This window comes from Nilaparvata lugens, chromosome 6, assembly GCF_014356525.2.
Source record: "Nilaparvata lugens isolate BPH chromosome 6, ASM1435652v1, whole genome shotgun sequence".
NCBI classification, from domain to species: Eukaryota; Metazoa; Arthropoda; class Insecta; order Hemiptera; family Delphacidae; genus Nilaparvata; species Nilaparvata lugens.
In genome coordinates this window covers 18288319-18302039 of record NC_052509.1, presented here as the reverse complement: position 1 = coordinate 18302039, position 13721 = coordinate 18288319, and the positions used below count along the sequence as shown (strand labels likewise).

Genomic DNA, 13721 nt, shown 5'->3' with positions numbered 1-13721 from the left:
TCCAATCATAAAAATGAAGGATATTTTTTCAAAATTGGATTCGCGATGATAACGGATGTAAACTCATTACACTGACTGTCAATGTAGTTCACAATCCATTTCAATATGCAAATTGCAACTATTTGATAGAAATTATGGGAGATGGTGTAGAATTTTTGCTGAAAATAACAACTACGAAGTAAGTCTTGGAACTTCATGGAGAATTGAAAACTGAAGTAAACATCGTTGCTCCGTTGAAATTCATGTATTTACCACCTCCGGCGAAGCTACCTTATTAGGAATTCAATCAACTACAACCATAACTTCAGGGTTTCTTCTCCAAACGAAAGTATACTATTAATTATTTAGTCAGAATCCGAAATACATAGTAAATTAGTGAATCAATTAGTAAGAATTCTCGCCTTTCAGCTTCCCTGCAATTTGAGTTGATGAAAAGGATTCGTTGTGATGAAATCCATTGTCTAGAGAAAGACATTCTGAATAATCTGTTATTCACGCAATGGGATTTCCTCTCACCCATCTTTTGAAATTTGAGAAATTCATCTCGGCCAGATTTTGCGGAGCGGTATCGCAATAGAAAACGCGAAACAAGATATTTTTCGCGGCCGCCGAACAAAAGGATTATTTCCATTTCATAATGACTTTATGCACTAGTCAGCTGACCAGCTTCAACTTCTATTGTTATTTTGGACGTAGGTTTCATCCTGGAGAAATAGAATAATGACTCTAGCTATTCATTTTGTCTTTGGTTTCATACACACCATGCACCAAACTACTCTCCAAGTACTAAATTACTCAAACTCTGTCTGTAGCCAAATCCTACTTCGTAAAATAAGCCAGGAATACTGGCATGATGAAAGCGGCAGGGAAAAGTACATAAATTTAATACACCACCCACATTATTCTTTCATCTTTTGACATTAGGCTTTAAAGCAGTTTTGGACTGATGCTTATTGTTTTCACCTGATATTGTATGTATTGTATATGAATAAATAATAAATAAGTAAATAAACATTAGCACAGAAACCTAGTGAGGTGTTATAATTATAAAACAAACATACGTTTTCTGAATCTATTTTTAATTAATTTCGAATGTGGGACGACATTACATTCAGTGATTATTCCACATATACCAATGTGTATGCCTGATAAAAATATTTTGAAATATAATTTCATTATGACTTGGTTAAATTCTGTATAATTGGTTAATTCTATCCCGAACAGAAACGATGATTATTGATAATCATGAAAGCCTAATGTCTACAAAAATGTTTAAACTAATAGCTTAGATTTGGTTGAGAATTTATCATAGAGCTGGGAAAGGAATGGAAAGCTACGTTTCAGTATAAGTCTAGTATGTGCGACAAGATTTATATATTGATAAAGTTTATAATACTGTATAAATTATATCATTATAATAATAATTGTGATAATATTCGGCAAAGCTTTAAACTTATTAGTCTTTAAAAAAAACAATGAATTTATGCTCAGAATAATAATTATAAGAAGATATAATTTTTTTCAAGTTACCATTTATTGTACCAAAACCAGAAAATATTTTATTATTTATTTATGTTATATTATGAACACACACATGGCTATGTTAAACCAATTCTATAATTGGTTATAGAAATTGGTTAATTCTTTCATTGGTTAAATTACTCACGAATCATACAGTCTAACTTGAATTTCCAGAAATTTATTATTTTCTAGTTATGACTGGTTGAAATTTTTCAATAATAGTATTATCGAGTTCTTTTCAGCCCCTAGGCACTGTCCTAGTATGTCTACAGTGGAATTTACTTTGAGCTGTCAGCATTGAGAGAATAGGAACCATTGATGTTATTTTTAAGGAATACTGTCAGTGGGAAATGAATCTCGCTGCAAAGGGAAATCCGGCTCTGACTGCCGATAAGTCATACGCATACATCATAAACTATCTATGTGTTCATTATCTATGACGAATTAATTATGTCCAGTTCCATTAAAAATAACCTGAATAAATAATTATCTATTTTATTATCAGAACTGTTTTTGCTTATTTATTGGACCAACTTGAACATAAAAAGGGTAAATTTGTGTGAATTAGAAGTGCGTGTCCCTAAATTACAAAAAATTGCCTCACACAGGCTCATATTTGCGGGGGTAGGGGGTGGAAACATCACCTGAACTACCAGTAGTTTCTGAAAAATATCTTTTTAATAGCAGTCCAACATAAAAAAAAATTTTTTTGAACTTCTTTGTTTCATTTATCATGATCCTAGTGTTTTTCAATCTTGATATGAGTTATATTGGTAAATTAGTTAACTTTACATTCTTATAGAAGTAGGACCGCCCTTAATTACATACCAGTGAAAAATATTGTTGTTTTTTAATCTGAAAAATTTATATTTTAGGTCATGGCAAGAGTGAAAAAGAAAGTGAATACTGAAAAATATTTAGCCAAAAGAAGAGAAGCCAAGAAACTAAGTATGCAGAGAGCTAGGGAGAAGTTGAAGCAAGATCCTGAAAAACTTGAAGAAGCAAGAAAAAAAGACAGAGAGAGGAAAAAAGCCCAAAGAAAGCCAATAAATGAAATGCCAACCCGACAACAAAGAATTCTCAGAAAACAATGGAAGCAATGTTCAAAAACCTACAGAGAAAAAATAAAGCATCAGGAAAAACTTATAAATGATTTAGATGCTAATACCCCACCATCCAGTCCAGATGCTTTTGCTACTCCACCACCAGAAAAGAGAAATCAGCCATCTACTTCTAGAGTGGAAAGCGGAAAAAGAAGACAGAGAAAAAATAGGAAAATGTTGAAAAAAGAGAATAAAAAGTTACATGACGAAAATGCTACATTGAGAAGAAAGGTTGAAACTTTACGTAAAAGAATTCAGAGATCAAAAAGTCCAATTGAAGTGACACCAAGGAAAAAAGTTAAGCATATGTTAAAAGGACAAAATTGTTCAAATGAAATTAAAAAACAACTTGTTTTTGGAGAAGTGCTTAAAAATCAGATTAATGTTAACTTTAAAGAAGAAAAAAGCCTAAATAGGAAGAGATGTCTAGCCACATTTTTAAGTGGTAAAATAATCAAGAAGTATCGAATGATGTCTAAAGTTAGGGATATTATTTCTCGCAGAACCACAAACTTGAAAACTAACAATAAAAACATTCACAAACTAGTGTGTGAGAGGAAAGATGTTACATATTTTTTGTCCCAAGATGAGCACAGTAAGCAGTGTGCAGGAAAAAAGGAAACAATAACACGAAAAAAAGTAAAAATGCAGAAACGGCTATTAACAGATTCTCTGCAGAATCTTCACAAAAAGTTTACAGCCACTTACCAAAACCACAACGACATGAGCTACTCCAAGTTTTGTAAACTTAGACCGTTTTGGATTACCATCCCTGATTGTAAAAATAGAGACACTTGTTTGTGTAAACTCCATACAAATATGGAACTCGTTGTTTCAAAGTTGAATAGTTCACAACTAATCACTGAGAAAAATACTAAAGATTTGTTATCGAGCCTTAATTGTGATAATATTCGGCAAAGCTTTAAACTTATTTGTCTTTAAAAAAAACAATGAATTTATGCTCAGAATAATAATTATAAGAACATATAATTTTTTCAAGTTACCATTTATTGTACCAAAACCAGAAAAGATTTTAGTATTTATTTATGTTATATTTATGAACACACACATGGCTATGTTAAACCAATTCTATAATTGGTTATAGAAATTGGTTAATTCTTTCATTGGTTAAATTACTCACGAATCATACAGTCTAACTTGAATTTCCAGAAATTTATTATTTTCTAGTTATGACTGGTTGAAATTTTTCAATAATAGTATTATCGAGTTCTTTTCAGCCCCTAGGCACTGTCCTAGTATGTCTACAGTGGAATTTACTTTGAGCTGTCAGCATTGACAGAATAGGAACCATTGATGTTATTTTTAAGGAATACTGTCAGTGGGAAATGAATCTCGCTGCAAAGGGAAATCCGGCTCTGACTGCCGATAAGTCATACGCATACATCATAAATTATCTATGTGTTCATTATCTATGACGAGTTAATTATGTCCAGTTCCATTAAAAATAACCTGAATAAATAATTATCTATTTTATTATCAGAACTGTTTTTGTTTATTTTTAATATAAGTTCCGGTACAAAACATTCCGTGAAAGGTGGAGGGATGAAAAGAAGGTGGGTCCACATCGGGAGAACTTTTCCTTTTCAATTTAGCCTCGAAAGGGATGTTTTCAAGCTATTTAGGAGCAAGGGGAAATTTAATGAAAATGTTACAATATATTTTGTTGTATTTCTTTTTGTCTCAGGAGGTACCGGCGCTTATCGTCACAAGAAACACTGCTGTCTTCAGCAGTAATTATAGTTGCATATTATTGCATATACTTATGAGATGATTTATGAGATAAAAAAATCAGAAACAGAGGAAGCATTGGGGTGATTTCCTCTATTCGCTCCTAAATATTGTATTTGTTTATCCAATATAATGTGTTAGCCTTGTATTTGCCGGGCATTCGCTTAGTCCAATAATTCAAGGGATCAAATATCAGTAGCCTATATCAATCATCAATCAATATAACAATGGGATGTAGAAGAGCAAATATATGCACTTTTGATATTCCTTATTCATTTTAAAAGGGAAACATAGAGTAAACAGAAAGAAGATTATTCAATAAAAAATAGTTTTCGATTTAATTGATTCACAATTTATTTATTTATTCCATTTATGAACAGAGTTATAAATCATAATATTAAATATGATCAGGAAAGGACAACAGGCAGAACGCATAACTGTCTCTCTCTTCCGAATTTGAATGATTTATTCATTTATTTATTGATTATTGTTCATCCAAATAACTGGAAGAGAACCAACAGGCACAGCCCAAAACCGTTTCGATTCATATTCTCTCTATTCCAGAAAGAAGGTTATGATTTATAAAATTTGTGTCCAGTTCACTGAGCTAACAATAATTACAAATCAATATGCTTTTTCAAAATGGATCAGATTATGTTCACACTTTTCTAAATAATTATGAGTCCAATTCATTTTTTATTTTCAATTATTGTAAAATCTATATAATAAGAGAGTAGAGAGAGTAGGGTACTTGTGTTCGTGTGTTCGTTTGTTCCCATCAAAACATGTCAACTTGTGGATTGCATACCGGAAAAACGGGAATGATTTAGATCTCCAAATTTTGCACTTAGATTCTAAAAATATCAATCTCGTGCACCTGGAAGCCCACATTTCAATTTTCCTTCTAGATTTTTCAGAATTAATGTTCAAATCTATGCTACCGTACATGAAGTTCCATGGCTACATCGTTGCAGCTCAGAAGTGTGTGTTTTTTTATGAGGAGGTTATAATGCTGTTACAAGACTAATATTTTCGAATGTCCGTCTAGCGTAACGGTAAAACGCTAGCTTACGGAGCGAATATCATCCTCGGTTCGATTCCCGATTCTTCCCAATTTTTTTGTTCTTAATTTTTCCCTCGAAACGTATTATTATCAACTATTTTTGAAGGAATTTGTTTTCATTACAATTGAACTTGGATTTTATCAAATATAATTATTTTTAATGTAAAATTTTGCCACCAGTACAAATGAAATGGACTAGGCTTCATGCTGTAGGACTATCATTGAATTTCATAAGAAAAACATGAATAGATCACAATAAAATAAGTAGGTAATAATTTATATTCTTCAGTTATAATGTACTATTAGACACGAATTCGCAGTGAAACGAGTATTTTAGGTATTTTGTTTGGAATTGGGAAAACAAAAGGCTGCCTGATTCAAATTGAGGAGGATCTAATCGATACTAAAATTTATTGATGTATTGGAAAAATCTATATGATTCTGTGAGGTTTTCAAGTATTATGTCTTCTTCAGTTTTCTATACTATAATAAACGGAAGAACTGGCTTATACACGTAAGGAATAGGGAATTATGTTTGACGCATCATCACGTCTGAAATATACTCAACTGATTAATTTGAAATTTTGCATATAGATTCTTAACTAACCGAGGATGGTTATTTATGCCTATTTTCAGTTCTTCAAGATTTCATTACGTCAAGTTTTCAAATTGTCATGCTTCCAGTTGTTGTATAGAAGCAGCTGAACATTTCTTTTAAAAGGGACATTAGATGATAGGTATGATTGGGGATCCTATTCGAATAGAAATAACTGATTTTCTGTCGCATCAAAACCGCACCGATTTCTCAAACCGTTCAAAAGTTATTCTCATTCAAAGATACTGATAAATCATGCATCTATCCATCATCTTTACTATAATAATGTAAAGAGCTGGCTCATACACGTACGTGATGTAGGAAAATTATGTTTGACACATCATCACGTCTGAACTACTGGACTGATTGATTTGAAATTTTGCATAAAGATTCTTCATTAACCGAGGATGGTTATAGGCCTATTTTCAAATTTCGAATTTTTTATTACGTCAAGTTTTCATTTTGCAAAGTTTTAAAATAGACCCATGCGAAGCACGGGTTACCTACTAGTTAATAATAATATCGTTTCGCTCCTCAACCACAGGCATCAACCCAAGTAAGGAGCCTTCTTCATACTGAGTGTATATTTTGTCATTGTACATGTTTTGATCGAAGAAGAATAATACTCAATTTGAATTTAAATAGGTATGTTAATAATTGTTGCAGTGCTATCCGAGTTCAATAGATCGATATCGCGACGTCGGACGCTGACAACGAAGAACGGCGACTGGCAGAACGGGGAGCAACACGCGCTGACCACCTACAACCACATAGGCAGCCACGACACCGCCAACTGAGGACGGTGCAGGCTGTGTCACAAGACAATTGCTCACTCCACACTAACTACCAACTAGCTGCAACGCGTCTCCAGCAACTATGACGAATAATGGTGCTGATCGTCCGAAGTACGACAGTTGCGTTCAAGTCTGTTGTATCAAAATTAGGCCCGAAAGCAGGTACTCGGTTTAAACGGAGAAATGTCAGATGATCGTTTAAACCCCGTATAAATCACATTATGATAAATGCAAATCTACAAGTAAACGTGGTTTTGCATTAAACGTAGATGGTGCATACGACTCTCAGAAGTTCGACAAAAGAACCTCGATGAAAAATGAGAAGCAAAGGAAAGCTAACAACACCTAAAATAAGAAACGATACCAGAGCTACGGTGTAGCTGATTGTGTATCAGCCTGCAACGAAAACTTGATGCCGTGGAACTTGACAGATTGCATTTGTTTCAGTATCTCAATAAATGGTCAAAATAGGTACCGGTACTTGATGAAATGATAACTTGACAAACTGAAACCCTCTACTAATGTAAATAAATACTTGTTGAATAAGTAAATGAAAACTTCTTATTGATATTAGAGTTCAGCAAAGAGCTGAGCCATGGCTTACTTTAGATATAGTAGGCTGTGGCTGAACACAAATTAATGAAAGTTATAATAACATGTAAAGTAACCCGGCCATCTGATTTGGTACAAAAAAAACAGCTATAGTAAAATAACCTTCAAATTGTTAATGATTAAATGGGAAGCGTTGAATAAATAATTTATAAATCATCCTGACAGTTTGAAGTGAATCACACAATAGCTGCAACACCTGAAGTAACTGTTTTCATATTCATAATTGTTATTGATTTTTTTTAATGATGTGCTCCTTTGAATGATTGAAGCTGCTCCTACCTTCAAGACCGCTGAATACAATGTGAAAGCAAATCCTGAAGCACAAAATCTATAACATTATTTTTTCAAATAATGTCTAGATAAACACTTCCATATGGCTTCTTCTAGTTACCTTGAAGCCACACAGAAGAAGGTCTTCTAAATATTTGATCTTATTCTATATACGGTGCACCTTGTGTGATGCACCTTTTTTATTAATGTTTGAATGATACAAATCATTGATAGATCATTACTATCCTATTTGAATAGATTTTTATATTTTGAATAGAATATAGTTCATTGTTTTCTCTAAACTAAGCTCTGTTATTGCAGCCAATTCAATTCTGAAGGTGCAATTAATTGAAGTGATGAGTTGAAAAATATTTCTGTGAAAGTCTAATACTGTATGTTCGTAACTTGACAGTAAATTGATCAACAAATAAAACTGACTAAGATTGAGTCTTCTCATAAACTAGACCTCTCAAGTTGTACTCCTTCTTCTGAATGTGAAATTTATTAATTGAATATCAGGAAATTATTTTTGTGAGAGTTAGGAAACTAGTGTTGTAATATTAATTTATATTTTTATAATATTGATCCATTCAATGTAATCATACTAATAAGTTATCTGTCAGCTTTCCTTGGTAAGCTAATAGAGAATAGTTATTTTTGAAAATGGTTGTATTAAAGTATACGAGAATTGTACGTAATTAGGTATTGATAATTGTAAGGAAATGCTATTAATTCATTTTTATGAACAGTACTATACAATACACAAAACAATAATAGCATCATTCAACTTCTTCGGATTTCATAATTATTGACAAAAAATCATTACTTCAATTCACAAAAATAGCATCCAATTCGAAAAATGGTGGGTGTCGTAAAAATATCAACAATTCCTCAAATACATTTCATTGTATTTTTTTCTAGCTACACGTTTAGTATGATTTATTAGACTCAGTTTCCTTGAGGAAGAACCCCTTTGACATTAGTCAAACCCTTATTGCTACATTTAGGTGGAGAATTTTCTTCACAGTCTTAGAAAAGACAAATAGAAAGACAATTAAAGTGAAACAAAGAGCATTCACATGTATTTATTCTAAATCTGCTACGGTGAAGAAAAATAATTGAAATGGAATCACTATGGAATAAGATTGACTATAAGAGGGTGAAACAAGTAAATAAATTAGCTCCTGTTACAGAAGCATTCAGCTTCAATGTATAACAAATATAACAGTCTTTATTATTATATTAATTTTTCACGAAGCTAATGGTTTCTTCAAATCTAATTCATTTTTATTTAGGTTGTTTGAATAAGAAATGTTCTTAGAGACTACAGTACTTTTCAAATCACAAAAGTTCACAACCTGCTTAATATTTGGTAAAAGGTCCTAGGTCTCGTTATAAATTTAATAAAGAAGAGTATTGTAAATTTAATAATTTGATCCATCATTCATAACTTAAGTTTTGGAAAATAATATTATTTCAACTTTAGTTCAAGCTTATGAAAGTGATCTATCAATCATATTATGGGTCTACGATCATATAGAAGTCAAATTCATCAACGAAGAAATAATTTGATAACTTTAAAGTGGAAAATATATAGAGTTGTCTTCTTTTCTTCAGATTTATTCATGATCACTTAATTGGAAAAAGTTCATGTTAGGCAAGTCTTCTTGCAGTTTATATTGAACTTTATGATCAAATTCATGAATATTTTTCAAAATATGTTCAGGATTTTTAGTTACCTTATGTACAGTAGTACCCCTATTTTTATCATCTCACTATTTTATTACTTCCCAGAGATGCTCCTCTTCAACTTTCAACTTTGAAAACCAATAAAACTTGCCTGAAAGTCATGAATACAAATTTCTTTCAATCTCTCTTTTGACGCAGATATTGATTCTCATATAGCTTTCCTATGGAGAGACTTGGTGACTACATTCTGCTCTCAAGAATATTGGTTAATGATTACATCCCGGGTTCACTGTCTGTTGAGTTTTGTTCACTATTTCATTTTACAGATATATTGTTTTATAATTCTACAATAGCGCAATATTGGTAAGAGGGTTTTTTGTAATATCTAACCATGGATGTCTCAAATGCAAGTACAATAGATTTTTCTCATGTAACTGAGGAGTCTTTTTAATCAAGATGATGAGTCAAACCACAAATAACAGACCCAATGACAAGCACTCTCAGTTCGAGACATAATTTCCCCACGATTGATTATGATTAATGGGAATTTTGGCGAATTAATCAAGACGCTAAGAATCCAAACAATTCAATATCAAACAACGATATCAGGAAATTTTCCAACCACTTATGAACTTGACCAACGAGAAACAATTCAATCGGTTTTTATTGTTACAATGAATAAATTATGTACCACAAATATTTCTAATAAGTTTTAAATTTCCTCTAAACTCTGTGTAAAAATTTTAACATTGTGATGTTAATTTGTATTTTCAATGTAAATAAAAGATAAAACATTAGAATAGTGTTCCGACTCTATCTAATCCTATAATTCTACCTAATTTCACCTACTTAAAATTTACATAATTAACAGAAATTTTGTGGAATTTCGTCTAAGAATTTATCCATTTCTACTTGGATTAGAATGAATTATTTGAGTCGTACGGAGAAAATCTAAATGTTAAATACTGCTGAAAAGTATTCATTAAAAGGTAATGCAGAGGACAGAGTAACAGTTCCTTTATACGTTCAGCATTAATAAAATATCTTGAACGAGTACAAAACGCAGTTTTGTATAAAAAACTAGAATATAAGCGAGATAAGTCACATAGAATACATTGAATTTTACACTTTATAATGGGTTTCATTCAGTTTAAATGAATATATATTTTTTAAATTGTATTATTTACATATATTTCTATCAGCCACAATTTATCAAATTATGTTTATAAGAATAGAAGAACCAAGAACCAAGAATAGAACCAACAAGCTTTCTGCCTTGACGGCATGTCATTTTCAAAAGCCATTTTTCTCCAGTTTTCTATAAACATTCATTACAATAATAGTCTTCCAAAATAAAATTGTTCATTACAAAGACTCTGTATAAAACTCTGTAAAACCTATAAATCTTACTGTTATAAAAATTATTGGATTGAGTTGGAAGATACAACATACATTTCTGTCTACAGATATTTAATTTACACAAGATTTACAACAAGGCCTATTCTACAAACTTTCATACAAAATGTACTCTACAAGATCCACTATATCCTGTTAATAATATAGTCTTCCACAAGATACTATATAAATACAATGTCAGTAGATGCTGCTAATGATAAACAGAAGATTTACAACAGGATACCTCAAAACCTGAATATAACATGACTTAGCAAAAGCGTCAATGTAATTAAAGATTACATTAGATTATGAGCAACGTCTTCTCTTCCACAATGAATTCATAAATACAATGTAAGTTAAGGTGGAATAGATCGACAAAATATATTAAGTAAGCGAGAACAATTCAGGGGCATAGCACAAATATGAATTGTAACATCTAAGTCAATACATCAAATTTGGCAACATTTGATAATGTTAGACAAAAGATAAGCATCAAGTGATATTGAAACTCGAATAAGTTAGAGGTCTATGAAAAGCGTCGAAGCGGATGAAGATTACATAAGATATTGTAAAAATGCTACTCTTCCACAAGAAATTCACAAATACAATGTATGTCATGGTGATAAACTTCGACAAAAATTTTCAACTAGTGGATTTGAAATGTATCAACTCAGAAATTAAAGTTGTATAATTTTGTTTGTGTAGCATATGTTTGTCATTGATGAATGACGACTGATGAAGATGTTGTGGTGAATTGTGTCAGCCATGACAATAGAGAGATAAATTCAAGCTGGATTCTCAACAACTATCCTTATCACTGTAATTATCAGGTACAGTGAAATATTATTTCCATGAGTTCTGAAAGGGACTATTTCCACTTGACCAGGCCGAGCGAAAATCAATAGTCCCGTTAAAACACATATCAATAATATTCTCACTACATTGGACACATACACTATTCTTATACAGACTATACAGATCAAGTATGAATAGTCCTGTGATGGTGATAATATTGAAATAAATAAATTAATTATGGGTTTGTGTTTTCATAGATAAATTTAGTATGGGTTCATTCGTAAAGTGTAGAATTAGGACTTCAACAATGAGACTTTAGTGATCTTGTAGCTGAATATTGTGTGTAAATTTTTATCGTGAGAAATTTATTTTTCTGTTAAAAAATAATTTTCTCACATTAAGATTTTGCTAACTTGCGTCCGGGAAGACTCCAATTTTATGCAGGGTTGAGGCATTCTCACGGAACTGTATTTCCTTTAGCGATGGAGAATACACATGTATTTGGGAATATTTCAAACTTGCATTATTTTCCTTTCCCACGGAATTATGCTCGTCTCCACGTGGACCGTTGTCTCGTTGGTGTAAGGGGAACATAATTTGCGTGGAATAGTTCAGTTCCAATCAAGCCGCGGCCGAATTCACATTTAAAATCCAGAGGTAGCCTCGGGCCTCGAGGGCTCAAAATTAACATGTGTGTTGAATTTGTTTGCTGTTAAAGTTTGTTAATATGTATTATTTTTCGCCGTAAGTTAAGTTGAAGTAGTTTATTAATTATTTGAAGTGAATATGTCAATGTTTGTTTAAATTAGTAAGTTATCCGGGAGTAAACAGTGTAGTGAAAATTTCTAAATAGTAATGAATTTATAAATTGATCGATTGTTAGTGCCATTATATTTTCTAGCTCATGCTAAAAACCCTTGAATGACCGAGTCCCTAGTATCATAAATTTGTAATTGAGAAAATGAGTAAAGTCCACGCTACCTTCGTGAACAGCTAGAATCCAAATAAGCAGTTAGCAAAATCTTACATGCAGTCATCTTGAATTTTTAGAATGAGCAATGAACCGATATATAGATTATTTCTGTTATTGTCCAAATTTAAATTAGTTTAATTCATTTAATAAAATTTTACAAGTGCTAAAAGTGCTTTTAGAATGCTAAAGTTTGTTGTTTAATAAAGTCCCATGACTCGCCCTTTAGAATTTAGAGATCTCTTAAATCTACCCCCATTCTGGATTGGTTACAGTCCCATTAGAAATCAAGGAATAATATTTTCACTTTACCGGACATGTAAACTGATACTGATATGTGGGAATCCAATTTAGTACACTTCAATTACAAGTGTAGAGCGCGATATTGAGGCAATAAGTTATAGGCAGTAAAATGTATCAAGTTATGAGGCAAAATATTGAGGCTTCCACTTTTCCTAGAAACAAAGACATGGGGCAAAAAGAGCTCCTTTTCAACTTTGAACAAAACATGTATCGGACACCGAAATTTACAGAACACGTACACTGATATTAATATGTAGGAATCCAGCTCAACACACTTTTATTACAAGTAAAAAGGGCTAAGGCTGAAGCAATAAAAACCCTCTCTCCCACTTTACAGTATGGTGACGAATAAATAGATTGATAGATAATTCAGGGACGTGGCAAAATGGTGGCAATAAGGTATTGCATAGAGAAAAGATAGCAGAGAAGATATCCTATTGTATAGGTAGTTTATGTTCAAATTACACGCCGATTTTTTATATCAAGCCTATTACTGTCGACTACTGTATATTATTACTGTTTTGGCAGGGTGAGAGTGTAAAAACGGCACAGTATGAGAGACTACAGCCAGTTACACACACATCGATTTTTGGACTTACGATTTTTTGTCATCCTTATAAATTCAACGAGATTGAATTGAACTTGGCAAACACATGATCACATCATATATTTGTCCAATCTCATAGAATTTGTAAGGACGTCAAAAAATCGATGTAGTCGATTCACGACGTACATGCATCACATAGTTTCACTAAAAAGAACTACTAGGACTATCGGCTTGAGTTAACAGTGAAATTTGGAACATAAACGCCCTAAATCATGGGATATCTTTTTATACTATCTTTTCTCGATGGTTACAGGC

General features: G+C 32.0%; 2 protein-coding genes across 2 annotated transcripts in view; one reads left to right on the top strand and one right to left on the bottom strand.

Annotated features, from left to right (window-relative positions):
* The window catches only part of LOC111048663 (thyrotropin-releasing hormone receptor), a 214382-nt gene extending 204192 nt beyond the window's left edge, over nt 1-10190 (top strand). Inside the window, exon 7 of the mRNA XM_039430315.1 lies at nt 6698-10190. Within this exon, the coding sequence (XP_039286249.1) occupies nt 6698-6828 (131 nt within the window). The 3' untranslated portion in view covers nt 6829-10190. The remainder of the gene's footprint in view (nt 1-6697) is intronic.
* The window catches only part of LOC111048856 (protein furry), a 329691-nt gene that overhangs the window by 280861 nt on the left and 35109 nt on the right, over nt 1-13721 (bottom strand). The window lies entirely within an intron of this gene.